At 42.4% G+C, this 22,798-nt stretch overlaps 3 protein-coding genes across 3 annotated transcripts; 2 read left to right on the plus strand and 1 right to left on the minus strand.

Annotated features, from left to right (window-relative positions):
• Positions 1-167: 167 nt before the first annotated feature.
• On the minus strand, positions 168-1,555 carry LOC118787487 (ankyrin repeat domain-containing protein 9-like). The gene has a single exon (XM_036543068.1). It carries the CDS (start codon positions 1,282-1,284, stop codon positions 412-414), a length of 873 nt encoding a protein of 290 aa, XP_036398961.1. The 5' UTR covers positions 1,285-1,555; the 3' UTR covers positions 168-411.
• Positions 1,556-5,532: 3,977 nt separating this feature from the next.
• On the plus strand, positions 5,533-10,255 carry glo1 (glyoxalase 1). Its single transcript, XM_036542680.1, has 6 exons — positions 5,533-5,712; positions 7,169-7,251; positions 8,007-8,147; positions 8,592-8,659; positions 8,990-9,079; positions 9,351-10,255. The coding sequence occupies exons 1-6, from the start codon at positions 5,644-5,646 to the stop codon at positions 9,440-9,442; spliced, it is 543 nt and encodes a 180-aa protein (XP_036398573.1). The 5' UTR covers positions 5,533-5,643; the 3' UTR covers positions 9,443-10,255.
• Positions 10,256-10,953: 698 nt separating this feature from the next.
• Positions 10,954-19,621, plus strand: btbd9 (BTB (POZ) domain containing 9). The gene is made up of 11 exons (XM_036542410.1): positions 10,954-11,155; positions 14,612-14,823; positions 15,432-15,795; positions 15,916-16,180; positions 16,540-16,759; positions 17,064-17,183; positions 17,401-17,510; positions 17,736-17,925; positions 18,283-18,390; positions 18,477-18,555; positions 18,655-19,621. Exons 2-11 carry the CDS (start codon positions 14,639-14,641, stop codon positions 18,856-18,858), a joined length of 1,845 nt encoding a protein of 614 aa, XP_036398303.1. The 5' UTR covers positions 10,954-11,155; positions 14,612-14,638; the 3' UTR covers positions 18,859-19,621.
• The last annotated feature ends 3,177 nt before the right edge of the window (positions 19,622-22,798 follow it).

Here is a 22,798-nt window from a genome sequence, read left to right on the forward strand (position 1 = left end):
AATTATAAAACTATAAAGACTATTCTAAGCCATAAATAACTTGTTTCACAAATCTGTTTTAGTTTGAGACCATTTTAGTGTTAACATGAATGGATTTTGCATAAAATCATAACTTGCATTTAGGACTTCATATAGAAAATAAAGCCCATTTTGATCGGTCCGTGAAATTATAAACGCATAATATATAACCAAACCATTTTTCTCTCTCCTTAGGGCTGATGAGCTTAAAACCGAATGCAACACTTTAGTTATACATAATCGGCACTCGGCACTGGTTTCTCAGTTCATAACTAAGTTTAGACTATGACATGTTTTAACTATGACAAACAATCCAACACCATGCTAAACCAGTCGCATTAAAAATATTAGTTACCACTTCATAAGATGTGTATATTGTCAGCACTTGGTGTTCTAGTCTTTGGGTCGTAAAGGCTCCAGCTGATTGCCGGGTACAGGAAGTGACTTCAAAGACGACGGAATGGGGAGCTGGTGAAGGCTCTCCAAAAGCTTATCAGAGGGCAGGAGCTGTAGAATTTTTTGCATAGCTATTAGGAACAATGGGGCTGGAGTACATCCAACGAGGTAGTTGAGTGTCTCTTCTCCAAGAACGTTTGTCCAGCGAACACGGTCTTCTTCTAGTGTCCTTTTCATTTTGAATCGTACCTCGGGTAGGAACATTAGCAAGTTATTCAAACATTGCTTCTTACCTCCAACGTTGACCTCAGAATCCTGAAGCTTATCTAGTATGACGTCCAGGGGCGTCATTCCGTTTTGGTCTTCAACCTGTGGCGAAGCGCCATTGCACAGTAACAGAATAATTGCGTCTAAATGCACGAGCTCACACGCCAGATGTAAAGGGGTCTTGTTGTCCTCCGAGTTGAAACATCCGCCTTGGTTTAAGCAGGCTCGGAGGCTGGGTACCCGGCGCGCCACCTGCAGCACGAGTCCCAGGATTTCCCTCCTGTTGTACCGCACTGCCATCATCAAGTGGGGAACCGAAGCCGGAACGTGGCAAAAGTACTTGCCTGGCATGGCCAGCGCCTTCTCTGCGTAGTGACTCAGCAGGTATTGTGCATAGGCTTGGTGGTCGTGTATGATGGCGTACAGGAGGGCTTCCGAGGGAGTAAAAGTTCTCCGCCTGTGCTGTTTGTCCCAGTAGAATGTTTCCATAGTCCTCATGTCCTCGAGTTTCCACACAGGTTGGAGATCTCGTATCGCTTGATAGTAGACGTAAGGGAGATACTTGTGCCTGACCAACTTCCCGGTGCCATTTGCAGACATCATGAAACAAACCAAGTAAATTCAATCGTTTAATATGTTCTGCGCATTCTTTGGATTAAGTACATACGGCCACTTTCACGGATATCCAGTGCAGGCGTGTTTCTTTTCAGTGTCCCGTTGACGGCTGCGACTTCACAGATTAAAGCTCGTACACATCCCATGTAGCCTATGCACAATGTAACAGTTGTCCGACGTGTATACTGTCCTTCAACAAACTGTAGCACACCTGTAGCTAGCGTCTCGCATGCATTCTCAGTGCTCTCCCTTCAGTACAGTCTGTTGGGTATCTGCAGGCGCAGAGCCGGTTGCCCTTCCTATACGTCAAAAAAAAGGTTTACATGGTAACCAATCCGGACGTATCACTCTTGCTGTTGCGTCACAAGTTGCATTGTTTGCAGTAGCACGGTCCATTACTCCACGCTGCAGCGAGCGAGCTACAGATGTAGCGCTGGTAGCTATATTATCAGCGTTGTTGTTGTTGTCTGATTAATGTACCGCGTAGATAAGTGCAAAATATAAAATAGCAACATAAACATGAGAATGGAATGTTTGCCCATTTACAGCAATGCAATGGATACACCCCGTCGCTGAAAAGAGATCTATTCGTTAGGTTACTCGGCAACCAGACTACTTTGACAAAACTTTTTGTTGCCCATCGGCGTTAAAAATGACACCTCATAACAATAATACCTTGTGCAGAAATAAAAAGTACAGTAATGTAGTTTAATTGTAAGTCAGCCTCAGTGTCCAATAACAGCCAATGTGTAACAATTTTACTTAATATATATATATATATATATATATATATATATATATATATATATATATATATATATCATGTCTCAGTATGCTTGCACGTGTTCAATGTTCCTCTATCGCGAATGTGAAAAACGTTAGAAAACATTCTCTGTACACTACCGGCATTTAGTTAGATTAAAGATGGAAAAATCAATTGAGTTAGTGTCAGGACACCCTGGATAAGGACTAAAGAAATGTATCGCATGAGAGAGAGAAAAAATATGTAACAAGACTGAAATCATTACATTTATTTAACGTTTAATTAAATTTTGCTCGTTTCTGACTGGTCACAAGGCACAGTCTAAGAATTCTTTTGTTTTTACCCTTTTTAGCAAGAATATGAGTGATGATTTGTTGCTTACATGCACTTTGTGTTATGCTTGCTTGTTTTTTCTGCAATGTGTGTGCTGTATACAATATCTTTACTGGCCACAACCAACCTTTTCTCTATGACAGTGGTATGTTACAGCAAAGACCAAAAGTAGCAGACAGAAACTTTTTGGGGGAAATGCAACAAATGGCTGTCACAGTAAGATGTAGAACATCTCCACTCAGCATTACCCATCAATGTTTCAGTCAAGAACATTAGCAGGTGTTATTGTGACAATAAGTATGAATCTTAATGGATGTAAACTTAATATAGTTTACATCCTGAAGGTGTGGTCATGGCTGACTTACGCCAGTAAAATATATTTATTCATATACATCATCAAAATGGTGACAGCATGCATCTTTAAATGGAAGGGGGAAGGTGGGAAGCGTGTGTGTCAGGGGAGGGGAGGGGTGTAAGAGAAATAACTCAAAGTTCTTGTTCAGTCAGTTGATTTTTTTTTTTTTTTTTTTTTTTGAAGCTGAATACTTCGCAGCCCTAGTTTTTAATTTATAATAAAATGACCGTCCAAAGTCACATAGTTCAGAAAATCTCTTTCTCAATCATTTAATTGTAATGATATATTTATAACGTATATACTATACTTTACTATACTAGTACTATACTAGTACTCTAAAATCACAGCAATCCATTGATATATAGAGCAGCAGATTTGTTACAGTTTCATGTTTCATATATAGGATATAATGGATGGGGAGTAGCTGGAGGACGTTTTATTAATTTTTTTTTTTGGACACTTGCCACTGAACGTGCCCGCTGATAAAGTCCCAGCTCCCTTTCCATACACCCTGGGACAGGACTGTGCAGTATTGCCATCTTGTGGCACCAACCAAAAATATAACCTAGAATTTTAGGAACAAGGGGAAGGGAAGATGCAACTCTTTACTTCCTTAGTCTGTACTGCTATGGTGTTGCTTATTTGTTTTCTCACGTATGTGGCACAGAATATAAGGGTAACATACAGTGACCTCAAGAGAAATAATCTCAATTTTCAATGCAGAGAAACAATGCAAACAATGTTTTGGAATATATTTTCTGCTTTACATACATAATTTGTTGTATTGGTAAAGTACAACAATTGAGATACCTTCTAACATGACAACAAAGAGCATCAAAACACCTGGCTGCTTTCAGTTGGGCCAAGCTCTGTTAATTCAGAAGTGATTTGCTTCTCAGCCTAAAACCTTCCTTTTTACTAAAGATAGCATGAATTACTCTGTGATGGTACATCTCATTTACTCCTAATTGTAAATGATAGTGATCCAAATTTTCTTCATTGCTCTGAGAATATTACTATGCAGTATATGAGAATGGATGGCATAACAATCCACACTTCTTCCGTTCTGCTGAGTCCCTCTCTGTCTTTAAGAAACATCTGAAGACTTCTGCTCCCACCTGAGAACCTGAAACACTGCCCCCTAAAGGAACTTCTCATGTCTCAAGCTGTCTCCTATTAAAGTATAAAAAAAGTAATCTAATGGTTTTACGCACTCCTTAGCTTTACCTGCTAGTTTGTACCTTGCCTGGCCAACCATTGAAACCTGATCATGCAGTGCTTCTAATATTGTTGACTCTGTATGGTTTTTCACTTGTGTTGTACCTCAGTTGTAAGTCGCTTTGGATAAATAATAATAAGTAATAACAACATATCCTGTATCTTAAAAGCTGGATTTTTACGTAGGCCTGCCTGTCAGCTCTTAGTGATCTAGAGATGATTACATGAGTACATTTAATGTTTGCACTTCATAAATGACAGTGTTACGAGTTAATAATAATATGCATACCTATTTATTCCATAAGGAAGACAGCATGCGAGCTAAGCACCAGTACAGCAGCACAGCAGGTTGAGGAAAATCTCTTTCACCACTCATCTTGAGTGCTTAAAGCAATTCTGCTTGTAGCGAATTTATGATCAAAACTAAAAAGTTTTGAAAAAAACATGGAGCTTGTTTTAAAACACACTCTCCCAAGGTCATGGGCTTGGACTCTACAAAACTAGTGAACAGTGTTAATTCACAAATAGAGATTCAGTCACAGACAACTAGCTTTCTCTAGCACTGCAGTATTTTTTTACTCAGTTCAGGACATCAGAATTATACAGTAAATGCATCTGAAATTGATGTTACTTGACACTTTTATGAAGGTTCAGTCAAGCAAGTCCCGAGGGTTGGGATCCCATGAACAGGTAATAATTGTGGATAGCCTGTTAGGAACAGGGGAAAAGAAAGAAATAACAAGGAGGGAGAGTGTTTGTGGTGTTCTTCGGTTCTGCTCGTCAGCATCTGAAGCAAGACGGCAGCTTCCTACGCTACCTAGTGCAAACTCCCTCTTAGACAGCTCCCCCCGAGGTGAAAACTAGAGCAGCATTCATTTGAAAGTATTGATAGACTAAAAATCAAACACAACAATATTCAAAATTCAAAATTAATTCAGTATATCACAAAATTGTGACCATACATTTAGTAAGCGTCACACAAGGGGTATGATAACAGCTGTGGTTGCTGTGCCCTTCTCAGCCAGTCAACTATCTCATATGCTGAGATGTTACCTGAGCATGCAAAACATTCACTGAAGTGTTGTTGGTCAGAGCATACTGTCATATCTGACAGTGATAATGCCGCATAAATCTAGCTATGATGCAGGACAGGTTCCACATATCAGCAACCTATAAATTATCATAAATGGCCCCTAAGGCTTGCCAGGTGAGCACAGCTTCTTGCACATTGCAAAGGTGTTGTAGTTATGAAGCACAACCACAAAGTGATTAGTTGCCAAATTTGTCAATGAGAAAACACCCCCTTTTCATAATGTCTTTTGCTTGCAATCACCATACATCACCATTTCGATTAAAAAACACCTTACATATTGTTTAACAGGGTACACAAAAGGAACATTTCTAACAAGAAGCGTGCTGTCTCGTACAATTATGTAAACGATTTACAAACTGGAGTTGCAGTGCCACCCTTGAACTTCTGGCAAGTGCATCTCCCCGCACGCAGACCAGCGTGTGACATCAGACAGGCTGCTAGTGTAAAGTGTGTGAGCTTCGAGTACGCCCCCGTGTGCTTCGTCGTCTGATTTCCTGCCCCGTCTTGCGCAGTCTGTCAAGGCCGCGCCCGCTGAAGTTTGCCGGATAGACCAGTTGTGGCGACAACCGGACGCTGCATTGCAAAATGACCGACAAGGGGCTCTCAGACGAGGCTGCAATTGCGGCTTGCAAAGAAGGAAGTCCTATAACTAAGGTTAGATCCGTGCAATGTGGGTTCTTTGGTTAGACAATCAGCTAAATTGTACAATGACTGTATTCCGTCATACTAGCCAGCCAGAACGATAAAGTTAGGCCTTGCGTGTGCAGTGTTAGCTAGCAGTGTGCAGTAAATGATGATATCGCTAGATAGATTGCTAGAAATTTACAGATATTCGCCCCCTCCACAATCCGATGTAGGCTAGCTATCGAGCCAAACTCTTTTAGGTTTAATGTTTACCTAACTAGCTGCACTAGAGACTCGTTTACACTTCCGGGATGTGGGCTAGGTAGCGAAGATTTATGTAGATTTGCTGATTTACTTAAATATACCTGGCTAGATCGCTTGCTGTGCTAAGCCAGAAACTAGAAAATGTCAAGGCAAGTTAGACGTTTGGCAGCCTCTGCAGTTAACGATACTGCAGACCGATTCTTGACATTTCGGCGGTTGAGTTCACCCACTCTGAGCTGAGTAACGTTTTCAGACATGAACCGGTGGTATTCGCATGTAGACACTTTAGGCTTATGTACTGAAGGGAGATGTTTAGTTTATGCTTTCCGTAATTGTTTTGTCTCATTAGCATGTTAGCCTTTAATTCAAGTCAGTAGAGAGGGCACAGGTCATTGTGAGAAGTGCTTTCGCGAGTTGTGACTTGTCGGGAATTGGCTCATGCTTCAGAAAAAAATGCCCAATTTTGGAGGAGGTGTAGAATTCAAATATTTATGCAGTGGCATCGCATGCGAATTTATTTGACATTTATGTAATGTTAGTATTTATATCGCATTATTTCTAAATATTTACAGTGTGCACTTTTTATGCATCTTGCACTGATTAGAGGTGTGATGGCAGAATATTTGTCCAGTCCGGAATCCAATCCTTAATCATCTGTTTTTAAGATGATTGGCCAACTGAAATGTAGTGCTTGGCCAGGCTTAATCAAGACCGTAAAAGATGTATGAAGTTATAGTATATATCTGTGTTATGCAGAAGTTGGTTTCACATTACCAGGAGCAGCAGTGATTATAAAGCAATGTGAGTTTGAATTTATTCATTATATTGCTGCCTGTAATGTCTGGCAAAGTTTCTTTTTTATGTTTTTTAATTGAATGATTTAATTAATTCAAAATGTTTGCTTGAAGGTTGAATCATTTACAAGACTTATCACTGTCTCTATATACTTCATTCATTTAAAATATAACAAGTACTTTTTTCTTTCTTTTTTTAATATCTCATGCGGTGTGCAAGTGTTGCCTAAAATCCAACTGTGGACCTAGTATTTCCTCTGTTTGCTATTTTATGATCCGGGTATAGTGGAAATTCTGCAGTTCTCCTTACATTTTTCAGTACAGTTGAGCATGCCAGAGACTGCTACCATGGATCAGTAGTGCATCTATATTGGCATCTGTATTAATTTCTGTTGTGTAAATTGTGCTCTCCTGTGTATGTGTTGAAGGATTTTATGATGCAGCAGACCATGCTGAGGGTCAAGGACCCTGTGAAATCCCTGGACTTCTACACCCGTATACTGGGCATGACGTGAGTATCACCTCCTTCTCCATCAGGCACACGCCCTCTGCCTACACACAGCAAGAGCGAGGTGACACATGGTGACATACATTTAGCTAGTAAGTTTGATACAAGAAGTCAGCATGCTAAAGGTTCACTCATGTTGACCCACAGGGCTTAGTTGTCCTTGGTCGCCTAATGTATCGCTCCCTCGATATCTCCAGACTTGAGGCCAAGTCTCCAAATTCTTTTTCTTTCATTATGTGCTTTCTTTCAGTCCGTGTTAGCTGTGCTAACTTCCCTCAGGTTATTCAGCACTCCATTCACGCTGAACCAAATTTTGCACTGTTTTGTTCAAGGCATGAGAACTGCTTTGCCACCCACAGGAATTTTGTTTTGAGACTAATGCTTTGCTCCCTTAAAACCCACAGGGTGGAGCAGATGCAGGGGATTCTAGCCAAACATCACTGTCACATTGGCAGGCAGTGGTAGTCGATTTAAAATGGAAATGTGCTGAAAATAAAACAATAGTGATAATTGCATGTTTTATTTTCAGCTTCTGACTATGACAAGCCTTATAAGGTTTTTCATAGACTGATGTAATCATGTAAGATTGTTGCAATGCAGCAATATATGCAAAAACAACAAGGAATGCTGGCTGTTTTAATAATTTGACCTCCGCAAACGTTCCAACTATTGTGAGCTGTGCCAAATTTCAGTGCTATTAGTTTGCCCATGCTGTTGCTGTCAAAGTAACTTTTCTGTGCGGCTGTCCCATCTTCCAGGTTGTTGCAGAAGTTTGATTTCCCCTCCATGCGCTTCTCCCTGTACTTCCTGGGTTATGAGGACAAGAAGGAGATCCCGGGAGATGTGAAGGAGAGGACAGCCTGGACCTTCTCTCGGCGAGCCACCATAGAGCTCACACAGTGAGTGCACTCTGTAGTCCTGCAGTTAACCACACTGTATAAGTCTGAGCCAACATACAGCTCATGCTGTAAGTTCATTCTGTTTTGATTAATATAAGGAGTAATGTTACCATAAATGTAAAATTTAACATGTTCTGTACCTTTACTATCAGAGGAATTATATGGAAAAGCTTATTACTTAATAAATAAGGACTATTCTGAAATCCTTTCATGGTTTTTTACCCTGCCTACCCTGCCCTGTCTATCTTAATTTTAGATAAAGCCCAGAATTCATTGTTACACCTTTGTTTATCTCTGGATTAGAGCAGGTTACATTTGCAAATAGCAGTATTACTCATACTTAAAATAGCATTCTCCAGTGGAGAGATGCAGAAGAGAGCTGTGAGTGGCTGTGATGTTATGTGTCCATGTGCTTCACTGTTTACCTCTCAATCTCCTCTGCAGTAACTGGGGCTCTGAATCTGATGACAGCCAGTCCTACCACAACGGTAACTCTGATCCCCGTGGCTTCGGTGAGTGATGATATGTTGTCAACACCATTCTAGTTATCACTCTAGGCTGGACTATATTTTTATTCTGCAGCAGCAATTTACCCATACTCCTGCATCTTGAGTGTTATTTTATTGTCTTTCACGGTAAGGCTTATTTCTAAAATTACTGTGACAGGCTTAACAACTATTGTTGACATCACTATTTTCATGTACAGTATATCAGTATGTACATTATTTTGGACTATCTGAATGGTATCAGTTTAAATTCAGGTGTTGCCGTTGTAGATTTCTTTCTTCATATTCTGCTGCTGTTTACACAGGCTCTCTCTTCATCCAATTTGTGTATCGCAGGACACATTGGTATTGCAGTGCCTGATGTTTACGCTGCCTGCAAACTGTTTGAGGAGCAAGGAGTCACTTTTGTCAAAAAGCCAGATGATGGTAACAGTTTTTTTATCCCCCCCATTAACTGTGTTTATCTCCATTTGATATTTAAACGTAACGTAAGAGTCCAGTAATTTTTTGGTATCCTTTACTTGTTTAATCAAATAAATCATGTTATGTAATTAGAAAAAACCCCTGATTTTCATGTTTATTTGGAGCATGTGTCCTGCCATGGAGCAGTTTGAAGGGTTTATACATGTGCTTGCAGCCTATAGCTCTCCTTATTGGGGCATGTCTCACACGTCTGACCAAACTCTCCGTGTTACAGGTAAAATGAAGGGACTGGCATTCATACAAGACCCTGATGGATACTGGATTGAAATTCTGAGCCCCAACAACATGGTCCCCATCACCACTTAGAGAGGCAGAGAGAGATGATTTGTATGCTGTGGGGAGAAGAGATTTAAGTTAGGAAAAGACAGGGTGTGGAGGCAATAGGAAGGACTGTTGTTCCTAATAGGGAATCGTAGAGGTGACACTGGTGACGGAAGCAAGGGGTGCTCTAATCCCTGAACACTAACAAGGGGTTGAAAATGGACAATCAAGGTCATAAGCTCTTTAGTTGTATCTGTTTTGTTGCTTATGTTTAGTTGTATTACCTACTCAGGATTTGCCTTCGGTTTACTGTCAGAGCTGCGGCTGGTAGGGCTGCTCCCTGCTGTTTGAATCTTCACTGATCCCATGTCAGCATAACAGTGTTAAGTAAAGGCAAACGCCGCTGATACTACAGCAACATGTTTGTTCCTGATCTCTTTTCTGTGTGGAACAAGACATTTCTCAAGATGTTTCTTTTTAGTTGTCTGCATTTAAGCAAGGAAGCACACTTGTTTGACTTTTGACAGCTGCACAAATGTTGGATCAGTTCAAGGTAAGAGCAAAGCATCAGTATATTATCTGGTATTAAAACCAGAAAGCAAGATCTTCACCAATGCTCTGATTAGTAGCAGAAGCGGATGCTAATTTCAACTACATTATTAACATTAACTACACTTATACTCCGACATAACTATTTCCTATCTGGGCTACTTTTTCATATCATGACTGCTGCTAGCCCAAGACCTTGAGGAGGGTGATTTTGTTTGATTCAGTCAATAACATCTGTACAGTGTGGAAGTGTCAAATGTGTACAAACAAACCTGTCCGCACAAATTTAACACACATTCCCATGGGTGAATAAATGGCCATGGTCAGCCATGACCTGCCCTGGCCAGTGTTCTTGTCATGTTTTACAGAATTTGTTTGTTCCACATTTCTGTTTATTATGTAACGTAAAGGTGGTTGTATGTCTTGCACTTTATTGCAAAGATTTGGTGGTAACCCTCAGTAATAATCTTAAAATCCCTCAAGTCATGTGGTTGTATATGTGTGGGAAAAGAGATACCTTGATGCATTAGAGGACTTACAAAATATAGAAGACTTATGAAATGTTGGAACCTCCTGTAGGTATGCAGGTGCAAGCCCATAAGATTTCTTGCATGTTTAGAGTAGCACAGTAAAGTCAGTTTGATACTGTGTTCACTTGAATAAGTAAAATAAGCCTACTGTGGTCAGATTTTAACTTAAGTCCTTCCTTTGACAAGACGTTGGAGATTGTAAAGGGCACAGTTCTCGCTGCCGCATTTGATAACTAGTTTTCTTAAATACACGGGAATCGTATGACATTACAGGAAAAAAAAATTATCAAAACGATTGTTTCGTGAAGATTTTCAGTTGCTGAGTGTTTTTACAGGTCGCGGTAATGCATACAACAGCTACAAACGAATCCTTTAGGAATCTATTATTTTCTCGCCACAAGAGGCGCAAAAATCTGAATGTTAGGTAGCTAGTTACATCCGTTCACCGATCTTCGGTGTATCCGTCAGATACACGCTAAACAACATCCGGGTTGCGCCCTGGTGGCTAGTATTCGTTTTGGGGAACGTCTCTTATTGATCAATCTTAATAGAGGTCTTACACGACGAAGATTCAAAGAATTGAACATATATCTGTCTGCTATCGTTCATTAAAAGGATATCCAGTGGCTTTTGTTACTGACAATACAGCAGAAGGAGACCAACAGCAAGTTCAGTACTGGTATGTCGCAGCAAGGGAATCTCGCTCGTTAGCTTGCAGTCATGATTCCAGCATAAAATAGAGGGCTAACGTTACCTGGTTGATTTGACAACGTGTTATAGTAGACAATTAGCTAGCTCGCAGAGACCTAAGCTACCTAACATTACAAGTGGGAGGGACATGCAGCACTAGGTATCTCGGTAGTTAAGCTTAGCTAGCTAGCTAGCAAACAAACATCTAGCTGTTACAGTCATTAGCGAACGACACATACAATAACCGTTTGGATTAATACTTGCTGTCATGTTTAAGTAGGTAACCATTTCACGGTTAAGCCACGACACAGCTATTTGTTCTAGCTGCATGTAGATTTTTTCCCCCGTTAGCGTATTCGGTCTAGCTAGCTAGCAATGTAGCTACCGGCTTCTAGATACTTCCGTCTGCAGTTGTGGGGGAGACGGACGAAGCATTTTGGATGCTCGTGTTGTAGCTAGCTACTTCGATAGTGAGTAGCCATCTGGTGTCATTGTGATCTTTGTAACTAACGTTAATTTGCAAGCGCAAAGATGTTGCTACTTTTAGCTGACAGCGCAGTAATGTACCAGACTACCTAGTTAGCTAATGAAGTCATGGTTAGTCATTACAGATAATTAATAGCTTTCTGCATAGTGTTCTGGAATATTAGCTGCATTCACTCACACACACACACACACACACACACACACACAACTTAAGCTACACTTAGCTAAATAAGGCTACAGTAAACAGTTTTGGGCGCCATTATGTCACACAAAGTGGGTGTGCATTATTCCAAAGCGAACTCGCTTAATGTATCTTGAATTCTGTCGTATAACTAGGTTCTGTGTTTTTCCATCTTACAGTCTGAGGATAATACGGTCATTTAATCTTTGTGTAACACGCAAACATAAAATGCTGGAAAGAGTCGAAAATTCTAATAACAATAATAGAAGTTGTTGCAAGAGCATGTTATGTTCAAAGTTCCGCCAATACAAGTAGCCTGATGATATGAACAAGAGAAAGAAGGTGATAAGAGGACATAAAGGGATTCTTGTTGTGATATATCACAAAAAGTGTGACGTAGAAGGCAAAGCGATGGTCATGTTCACGATAGTGTATTGTTTGAAATGGTACAAAACCATACTAATAATAAAACCCAGTATAGAAATATCACTTACATACTGTATGTAGTGGTATTGCATGTGATAGTGTACTTGTAAAGGTTATTTTGCAGTAAGTATAAAGCAATAACCTCAAAGATGTCTGTTCTGGGGGTTGGGGGGGATTGGTCATTTTTCTCGACAGTGGTGTGTGACGTGTAGAGAAAAAATGTAGGCCTATTATTCTTCCTCAGTATTGCACATGACACCTTCATGTGAGTGTTTTCAAATGTAGAGTGTGAGTAGAGTAAACTATTGCAACAGTGTTAGTACAGGTCAGTTTAAAAGGTGGAGGAGCTACAAGCAGTTTATAAAGGAGCGTCATATCACACCTGGAGTGTACTTGGCTTAGTTAGCTTCATAAACAACCAAGGTAGCTTCAGTTATCTGACAGTGGTGAGGCTCATAAATTGGAGTGCCAAAATATTTTTTATTATTTAATGCAGCAGTAAAATCAAGATGGAGAAGACAATAATACAGAAAGTGAAAATGGTAAAAAGCTTGGACATTTATTGTCTGTATAAGGTTGTGTATGTATAAAGTGTGTTTGAGGTTCAATGGCACAGATGTTAGGGCCTAATATTTGTAATGAGATTGGAATGGATAATTGGAATGCTCAAGGCCATTGTAGCTGAAGCCCCTCCAGGGTGACAGCAAAATGGAAGTTCTTTGTGTCAGTTAACTTATTGTGTCTCAGGGTAAGATGTCTTTGTTAATACCGATTTACTGTTGTAGGTTTCCGTAATGTTAGTAGTAGCACAGTCTAGATGCTAAATGCATGCAGGAACTGACTGGCAGTGAGAACTGCATCTACTTGGTGCTTATCAGTAGCTTCATCCAAGAGTTTTGGTATTTCATCCCATACCATTTTAATTTCAGTTCATGAAAGGTTAACAGAGATAGTGTTCATACCTTAGCCAGAATGTCTGCTGTAACTCGCCATGAGGAACCACCCCATTTTCAGTTTCAATTTGTTGAACTTGCTGGCATTTGCAAGCTGCGGTTTAAAAAATGGAATCAGTTTAATCTGAGGAACTTTGGGACTCTGGTGGAGTAGTGACAGAGTTAAACTATTCTGCAAATCTTCACAATTACTGTCTTTATAGGGCTAGGGCTAGCCTGCTTCATGACATCGTAGACAATAAGCATTGATACTGTTGATTCAGGCGGTAAATAGTTCAGCTCTGTTTGTACCAATCAATGCTGAATGGATTTTCATGCATTGACCCCTTTTAATTAATTTCTCAAAACAGAATTGTCTTCAGTTATGATAGTACTCACTTTGGTGTGTTTTTGGAAGTTAGAAGTGGCTCTGATTAAAGCACAGACTGGTATACAGTCTATTATATACTTTCATATACAAAAATGGTTTCCAACTGTACCAGCTTATCAAACTCAACAAAGATTAAATTCTTTCATGGAAGTTGTACCTGTAGCCATGTATTTATGGTGTCAACTCTATAGGAACATCGAGAAATCTTGCATGTGTAGATTTAATGCAGAAGACTCAGAAGCAGAATTAGAACAGCCAACTCTTTAAGTCCTTACACAATGTAATCAGCAAAGCACTCTAAAGAACATATTTTTACTAATGGCACTAAAACCCCTTTTACTGCGCTTGCACTCAAAGGTTGTTGACTTTTTATGGGTTGAGGGGCAGTGGGCAGTTAATCAGGAAATGAAAGATAACTGTAAGATATTCACTATTAAAAGGGTCATTTAAGTGGCACATTTTGTTTCTGGTGATTCTGCTGTCATGCTTAAAAAATGCAGCCTTTGCATGACACGGTTGGCTACTTAAGCAGAGTCAGTGTTGACTGATGATTTTCCATAAACTTGATGCAATTAATCAAAGCAAAATATAGGGTTGAACTGAACAGAATTTAGAAATTCCCTTTCTTATAATTGCTCAGTTTCCATCAAATTCTAATTCAAGAACCTATGTGAGAATGGGAAGTGGGAATTTTAAGTTTACTTCAGAATTGACCCCAGTTCTGAATCTCTTTGCTTTAAATGAGTCTTCTTTATCAAGCTATGATGAGGTTATGAAGCCTCAGAGTAGCTTCCCCTTTTTATGACCTCATACTGTCATTTTGCCCTAACTCCTTCAGCCTTAGTGGAAGTGGAAATATTTTCATATTTTATAAAACTTTAATAATACCGTGACACAGTCGCGGTATATTGCATGGCTTTTGTGTCATTTGAATGAGGTTCTGTGTGACTTGTTATGTAATTGATCTGTATAAATCAATGACAGTGACAGCTCTACATGCACCTGTTTCCCCTCCTCCTCTCCCGTCAGATGTGACAGTGCCCCTCGATTGTGGCCATGAGTAACAGCCACCCTTTGCGACCGCTGGCCTCTGTGTCGGAGATTGATCATGTGCACCTTCTGTCGGAGCAGCTGGGCGCGCTGGTGCCGGGCGAAGAATACAGCGACGTCACCTTCATCGTGGAGGGGAAGCGCTTCCCTGCGCACAGGGTCATTTTGGCAGCACGCTGCCACTATTTCAGGTAAGAGGACTGCTGCTATGGACACTTTCGCTGTGGAAACCGTCATCCAACATCAGGTCAAGGCTAAAATTAAGTTCAGATTTTTACACAGCCAAATGTTTGGGATTGTACTGGTTGGTTTGTTCATCAGAAGGAAATTGGGTTATTTCCAAAGCATACATGGGTATTTGTGCTAGATTTGTAATTACACACAGATTTGTCATCTCTCAGAAGTTTCATACAAGTGTTCATCCAACTCCAGTTCAGATCCAGCAGACCAGCTAGCTCTCTGTTATGTCTTATTTTTGGCGGAAAGGCTCCACACACTGTGACTATCCTTGTCATTATCCATCATAATGTAAAATCATTTGGAACTGAGCGTGTGCCAATTACATATTAATTGGACACAGCTGTGTGACAGCCACATTACAACAAGATGCAGGTAAGGGAGCAGACACTTGTTTGTGTGACAAATGGCTTTTGCTTGTGTTGTTCTCTGCCTCACTTGTAAGTCACTTTGGATAAAAGCGTCTGCCAAATGAATAAATGTAAATGTAACTGCTCTTGGCTTTCTCTGGACAAGATTGTGCCCCAAAGACTGACAAGATGTCCTTGCTTCTTTCCACCAGAGCTTTGCTGTATGGTGGGATGAAGGAGTCTCAGCCCCAAGCTGAAGTCCGTCTGGAGGAGACGCGGTCAGAGGCTTTCTCCATGCTGCTTCAGTATCTGTACACGGGTAGGGCCAGCCTCAGCTCCGCCCGCGAAGAGGTGCTGCTGGACTTCCTGGGGCTGGCGCACCGCTATGGCCTCCAGCCACTAGAGGACTCCACCTCTGAGTTCTTGCGTACTGTGCTGCACACCCACAACGTGTGCCTGGTGTTTGATGTGGCCAGCCTCTATTGCCTGAACACACTGAGTGCTGCCTGTTGCGCTTACATGGACCGCCATGCCCCCGAAGTGCTGGCGTCAGATGGCTTCCTGACGCTGTCCAAGGTAAGGGAGGGCCGATGTGCATCTTATTGAATGACATCACGGGCACGGCCTCTTCTCTCTTTCTGCACGTGTCATGTGTCCCTCACTTTTTCTCCCTCTCCCTGCCGTCTCTCTTTGCAGACTGCCCTGCTGACAGTGGTGCGAAGGGACTCCTTCGCCGCGAGCGAGAAGGACATCTTCCAGGCCTTGTGCCGCTGGTGCCGACACAACGGAGAGAGCGCAGCGCAGGAAGTGATGTCAGCGGTTCGCCTGCCCCTCATGAGCCTGACAGAGATGCTGAACATCGTGCGCCCCTCAGGTCTGCTCAGCCCTGACGACCTGCTGGACGCCATCAAGACCCGCTCAGAGAGCCGCGACATGGACCTCAACTACCGCGGCATGCTCAGTGAGTCTGCACACTGCGTGTCTGTTTCTACAACCCATACAGACAGCATTCACAAAAAACACTTGACTCCACACACACCTATTGGAATTTGTGAAACCTGTGAGCCGCCCTATAGAGGTCTGTCGCTTATAGAATATTATTCTTAAGTATATAGTAATTGTTATTGCATAGGTTGTTCTGCCAGGTGTAAATAAGTCAGTACTATAGTTAGTACTCATTGTCTGGATGAACACCAGGTTTGAACACTTCTGTTGTATTTGCAGATTCAGCCACTCACTCGAAAACTGTGTAGATGTTATTGTGTGGTGTGCATGAGAGAGGTGGTCCCTTTTCTCACCTGTGCCCACCCTAACTGTCAGTACCGGAGGAGAATATCGCCACAATGAAGCACGGCGCCCAGGTGGTGAAGGGGGAGCTGAAGTCTGCCCTGCTGGACGGAGACACGCAGAACTATGACCTGGACCACGGCTTCTCCCGGCACCCCATCGAGGACGACGGCCGCGCCGGGATCCAGGTCAAACTGGGCCAGCCCTCCATCATCAATCACATCCGTATCCTGCTGTGGGACAGGGACAGTCGGTACGGGACAGGGAGGCTGGGACCTGCTTCATCTGTAGCATGAACTTTGCTTGCACTTGAGCAATACTTACACTGTTGTGCGTGATGTTTTTGCCTGATTTTTTCTATGGCTGTTTTTGCCTTTTTTCAAACACTTTAGCAAGCATTAGAGTTCATCTCTCTCTTGCTTTATTATGTAAAAAGGAATATGCGGTGTACTGAAACCATAACACAAGGTCGGTCAAATTACTGCAGCATTTTCTGAAGTCTGGGTGTGCACCACTTAGTTACTCAGTGCTATGTCTCTTTCTCTCCTTCTCTCCAGGTCATACTCTTACTACATTGAGGTGTCCATGGATGAGCTGGACTGGGTGCGTGTCGTGGATCATTCCAAGTATCTGTGTCGCTCCTGGCAGAACCTCTATTTCCCAGCACGAGTCTGCAGGTAAGGGGTTTAATTCTTTTCCCATGTTCACATGCTCCTGTATATCAATCCAAAATGAAGGAAGCACCAACATACAGTGTCTTAATAGAGCACTGGGCCACCATGACTCACCATAACAGCCTCAGTGCACCTTGGAGTACAGCAGTTGTGTCATGCACTGCTTTCAGGTATGGTAGCCACCACGATGACTGTGCCTTTGATGCTTGGTGTTTTTCAGATATGTGCGCATCGTGGGTACGCACAACACTGTCAACAAGGTCTTCCACTTGGTTGCCTTCGAATGCATGTTCACTCACCGCCCCTTCACGCTGGAGAAGGGCCTTGTTGGTAAGAACTAGATATGGTTCCATGGTTCCATGCTTCAAATGGGGGTTGGTTTCACTGATCCTGGATCGGAGCAGGGGGGTTCTGCCTGCGTAGTTCTCGTACAGACAGAAACGGCAAGCACAATGTGATCACTCTGTTCAGATTCTGCAGCGATCAAGGACTTGAAATGTCACTGCTGTGTATATCGGTTGAAGATTGATTTGTATGTCGTTATGTCTCCCGTAGTGCCCAACGAGAACATGGCCACCATCTCGGCCTGCGCCAGCGTGATAGAGGGGGTCAGCCGGAGCCGGAACGCCCTGCTCAATGGGGACACCCGCAACTACGACTGGGACTCGGGCTACACCTGTCATCAGCTCGGCTCTGGAGCCATAGTGATCCAGCTGGCCCAGCCCTACATGGTGGGCTCCCTCAGGTAGGACCGTGCCCATGGTGTGTGCATGTGGAAGGACAATGGCCCGAAGGATGTCCCAGGATTACATGTGAACATCTTTGAGTAGATATTGAAGTTGAGTGATATCAGAGTATGCTTTGCTCATCTCTAGATGAGTGATATTCATTAAATCTAACTTTCTGAGCAATCACTTAAAGTGCGTTACAGTTATAAGGGGGAAATAAAGTTTATGGGCCTGGTCAGTATCTGTGATGGTCATCAGTCATTGACATGACATTAACAAGTAGGAGCACATAGGTATGTTTGTAATTACACTCTGCATGTATGTGTGGGTGTGTCCTTATGTACGTATGTGTGTCTGTCTGTCTGTCTGGGTAGGCTGCTCTTGTGGGACTGTGATGACCGCAGTTACAGTTACTACATCGAGCTCTCCACCAATCAGCAGCAGTGGACGAAGGTGATTGACAGGTCAAAAATGGCGTGTAGGTGAGTATTTGTGTCCGTGTCCGTTTCAGCGGTTGTGGCCCTCGCAGTCCCCCCTCTCACTGCCTGTCCCTCCGTCTGCAATGCAGGTCCTGGCAGACCCTGACGTTCGACAAGCAGCCCGCCTCCTTCATCCGCATCGTGGGGACTCACAACACTGCTAATGAGGTGGGAATGGAGGGCAGGAAGCTGGGGGCCTGTGCTTGGAACGTGTGCCATGAGGAGCATGAGTTCTGATTCAGTCTTTCCTTCCCTCTCTCTTTCTAGGTCTTCCACTGTGTCCATTTTGAGTGTCCAGCCCAGCTGGACGTGGAAGTTAAGGAGGGCAGTCCTGGGCAGGGCCCCCCTGAGGCAAACCCTGCACCCCAGCAGCCCCGCCCCCCTCGTCCCTCCCGCTCCCAGAGCCTGCTCCCCCCCCAGCCTTCGTCCCACCAGCCTTCCTCCTCCTCTCCCTCACACTCCCACCATTGAGGGTCACTCCCCTGGATGGATCCCAGTCTCAGGCTCCGGGGGTGGAATAAAAATCCCATGACTCCCTTTGCACAGGCTTCAGTTCCCAGGGTGCTCTAAACCCATGCTGCTACGCGATTCATTCATAATGTAACAGGAGAATGATGGCAATGAAGGTAACTGTGTCAACCAGTTCCATTATGCAGAGGTGATTTTTCGAGAAACTCTGATCTAAGGCACATCACTGAGCCCCTCTCCAAACCATGTGTTTGATTTGACTAAAAAGGCGATTTTAGGACATGTTTTAGTCCATTCGCCCTCACTGAAAATAATGTTCCTCTCTGGCTGTAACTGTCACACCCAGCTTCTCTTGCCTAGAATAGATCAAAGCACTGGGCAGTGGGTTTGTCTGGCCCCCTGCCCACTAAGTTGTCATCCTGACTTTGATCTGAGCACTACTGTAATTAATTTATTGATCCTTCTGCATTATGCAGTCTTAAAAAGAAGAACCCTTGGAATATTTTTTCAAAATCTTTAACCCAAGAATGCACTTTGCTTCTGATTGGCACAAATGTATTTAAGAGGTATAGGCAAAGATTGGCATTTGGGGAAAAAAAAAAAAAACATTGTTCTCTGCTGTGGCTTTAATGCGGCTTGAGGATGTTTGCTGCACTTTATATGAAAAATTTGACGAACAATGTACCAAATTTACACTGGATCATGAAGCCTTATGGGGCTCTCTGCTGTGTTTAGGGGAAAGAATTGAGTGGATCATCTGACCCCCCCCCCCCCACCCACCCACCTTTTCACTTAATCTACTGTACATTTCCTAAGCAACCACGCCCACAATAGGTCAGCCAGTCTGCAGTGCCTGTGGCAGACATTTCTTTTTGTTCAGGTTAAGCATGTGTCTTTTGTGCTCTATGAAGGAATTTGGGCAGTCCACAGTTTGCCGTGTTTGTGTTGTGTTTAGCTGATTGGTTTTGTTGGTTTTGTTTTGTCTGTAAATGGTACACTCACTCTCCTCTCTAGTTTCTGTGTGTCTGTCTCTTACTGTCTCATCCTTCTTCTCTCTCTTCTTTTTTTTTTTTTTTTACTGTCCTGACCATCTCTCTTCCTGCGACCTCATTCCCCTCTGTCTTAATTCTCCTTTATGCCTTTCCTGCCTCCCTCCCTCCCTCTCTGTCCCTGTCCTGTCTGTCTTCCCCATAAATTGGCCTCGAATTTGAAATGATGAAGTCCTTTCATATCCTGAGGTAATAAACCTCCTTCACTTGGCAGTGTAAGACTTAGCTATCTGTGCCAAAGCATTTCACAGGGAAAATACAGAATGGTGAAGATGGCTGAAAGTGCACATTAAAAGTCGACAGTTATCTCTCCATCATTTATCCATCTTTTTTTTTTTCTTAAATCAAGACGTGGATATTCTTCTAGCACTTAATGCAGTTCAGTGTCTATTATTCGTATAACTATCATTTTAACAATGACCATTATAATACTGATATGCTTATTATTAATATTGTTGTGACTGGATGTCATTATTACTGTCCCACATAAGAGATGCCTTCTTCTATGACCGATTATGAAGCCAAACAGAGAACTGAGGCAGTCAGCCACCATTTTGTTCACTGTTTATCATAACTGAATTCAGCTACATCAGTTCAGCTTAGTGAATCAAGGAAGGCCATTTGGATGTCACTGATTACATCTGTGTAGTGGGGACAGTGGAGAGGTGATGTGGAGCCCCAGCGTTACTGCTCCGCACAGGGGAAGAAGCAGGGTTGCATTGTCACCAGGTGCAGGGCCTGGACACAAGTACTTCCATACTGGACCTCTACATGTCACCAGATCTGTGGACAACCCCCACCCTTCGTAAGTCTCTGTATCGACCTGGCTGGCTGCCTCTGCTGTCTGACAAGCTTGTAATCTTAAATAAAAACCAAGGACAAATTGCTAAAAAAAATCTGTTTGTGTATGCTTTGATCAATCTGATATGCATGAGTGCCATGGCTACTTTTGGCAACAAACCTAGAGCAACCTAAACCCATTTTTTAATTTAGTTTATGCGGTATACATTTTCATTGTGTAAAATGTGAGCTGTCTAGCCCCACTGGTCAAGTGATGATAATTTAAATATTTCATACTGCTCGCCGAGTTGTGAAAGAGTCCTTATGTTTGAAGAGTAGCCTTTGCATCCTCCAGATTGCTTTGAAATCGTTGGGTTTCTGCAGAACTTCTCTGCCTCCTTTAATCTCCATGAAAGCAGTGGAGGTTGTGCAGATTTCAATTTATAAGGGGGAACCAACAAACGAGAGGATTGCATTAAACTCCTGTCTCGAAGGGGAAATAATGAGCTGGTGTGTCGATCAGGCTCGGGGCTTTGAGTGACATCGTAATGCCACTTTCATTAAAGGCAGAAAATACAAAACAGCCAGCGTCCCAGCGCTTCAATTATTGTCTCTGTCACTACCATCAGGTGACCTCTGGGGGGCTGGAGGTGGGGGAGTGAGAGATTTAAACAGGCCCAGGGAGTCAGTGGGAAAAGACCGAATGGGATGGGATGAGATGGAAGCTAAATGAAGTGATAGACAGGCTTTTCTCTTGATTAGCTTGACAGATCTTACTGTATTTGAATATACAGTACTTGCTTTGAGTGAATATGCCTATGCCAGAAGTAGCACTGGATGTCAAGGTGCTGAGGTAGTGAACAATCCCTTTTTAAGTGGACCAAAGGGCTTATTTATCTAAGGTGCATAGGCATAGATTTGATCTAAGGTGTGTACACACAAAGTCGTGCAAAATATATGATTTGTCAGAACCGAACGTGGCATGAAAATGCTGTTACGTCTACAAACACATCACACCTGACACATGCACATTGTCTAGTGGCAGAAAAGTCTGTGCAAAGCAAGAGCACACTAGTCTCCCCTTTCGAGTCCCTGCTCAGCTGTGTAAGATATTGTTGGGCATTTTTTTTCATTTATAGCAAGCTGCCTTTTATTTACAGCTCTGTTCAATATACCAACATACTGTGGTATTACCACACTTATTTGAATGACAACAGAGAACACAAGTTGGAAGTTTCAAGTTGTGTTTATCTGATGCAACATTTAATTTCTTTTCAATGTTATACAATGTTTCAGTGTTGCATGGATGCCTACAATTAAAGGCATGCATATGTTCACCATATAATAGCAAACTGTTAATGTGGACACACTTGAGTAAGCACAATTTATCCATTCAGGCATATGTATGTATATCTTGTACTGCTTTTATGAGTTACACAATGCATGTGTTTGTACTTGTGCATGCAAAAGATACTGAAATAGTTTAAGGACTGATCAGCTTTTCAGAAGTTTTTTGCCAGGTTATACCACATACAATGGATGAAGGTTATGCAATTCAGGTGTAACTTTACATTCAAGCTACATATGAATTACATAACCTGTGTAACATTAAAAAAATTGATAACGTATGTGTCCAATGCTGAAGTATTTTCATATGGAATACTTTATGTACATGAATTCTGAGATTGTGCAGTGTGAGGCTATGCTTTGGAGCTCATCATTTTGCATAAAGGGGTAAGTTGTAGAGGTTCACTTGCACCGGCAGTGTGCATGTACTAAAAGTGTGTGGGAGTGGGCTCAGAGGTTATGGTGACAGTGGATGTGGGAGTGGAGAGTGGGTGGGTCAAGAGCGGGCTGAAGTAGTCCGATGTGGCACCGCCTCATCAGCCTTGGGGACTAATTGCCTACAAGGAAGGAAAGAGCCAATGGTGGGTTGCAGCGGGGGGAGACGAAAGGATGTTCACGAGCACGTCCTTCAGGCAGATCTGATTAAATGTAATTCCAGAGAGCCAGGGGCTTTCCAGCGAGGCTGCAGCTTCTGCCTTCAACATGGGCTCTCCAACCTGCCACTCCAGCTGCTCTTTTCCACCTCCGTTTTTTTTTTTTTTTTTGCT

This window comes from Megalops cyprinoides, chromosome 12 (genome assembly GCF_013368585.1).
Source record: "Megalops cyprinoides isolate fMegCyp1 chromosome 12, fMegCyp1.pri, whole genome shotgun sequence".
Lineage (NCBI taxonomy): Eukaryota > Metazoa > Chordata > Actinopteri > Elopiformes > Megalopidae > Megalops > Megalops cyprinoides.

Bases quoted from the DNA above. Each gene is read 5' to 3' on its own strand.
- glo1 (XM_036542680.1), top strand. From the start codon at position 5,644: ATGACCGACAAGGGGCTCTCAGACGAGGCTGCAATTGCGGCTTGCAAA. The intron at 5,713-7,168 runs GTTAGATCCGTG...TATGTGTTGAAG, and splicing joins AAGGAAGTCCTATAACTAAG to GATTTTATGATGCAGCAGAC. The intron at 8,148-8,591 runs GTGAGTGCACTC...TCTCCTCTGCAG, and splicing joins GCCACCATAGAGCTCACACA to TAACTGGGGCTCTGAATCTG.
- LOC118787487 (XM_036543068.1), bottom strand. From the start codon at position 1,284: ATGATGTCTGCAAATGGCACCGGGAAGTTGGTCAGGCACAAGTATCTC.
- btbd9 (XM_036542410.1), top strand. From the start codon at position 14,639: ATGAGTAACAGCCACCCTTTGCGACCGCTGGCCTCTGTGTCGGAGATT. The intron at 15,796-15,915 runs GTAAGGGAGGGC...CTCTCTTTGCAG, and splicing joins GCTTCCTGACGCTGTCCAAG to ACTGCCCTGCTGACAGTGGT. The intron at 17,511-17,735 runs GTAAGAACTAGA...TGTCTCCCGTAG, and splicing joins GCTGGAGAAGGGCCTTGTTG to TGCCCAACGAGAACATGGCC.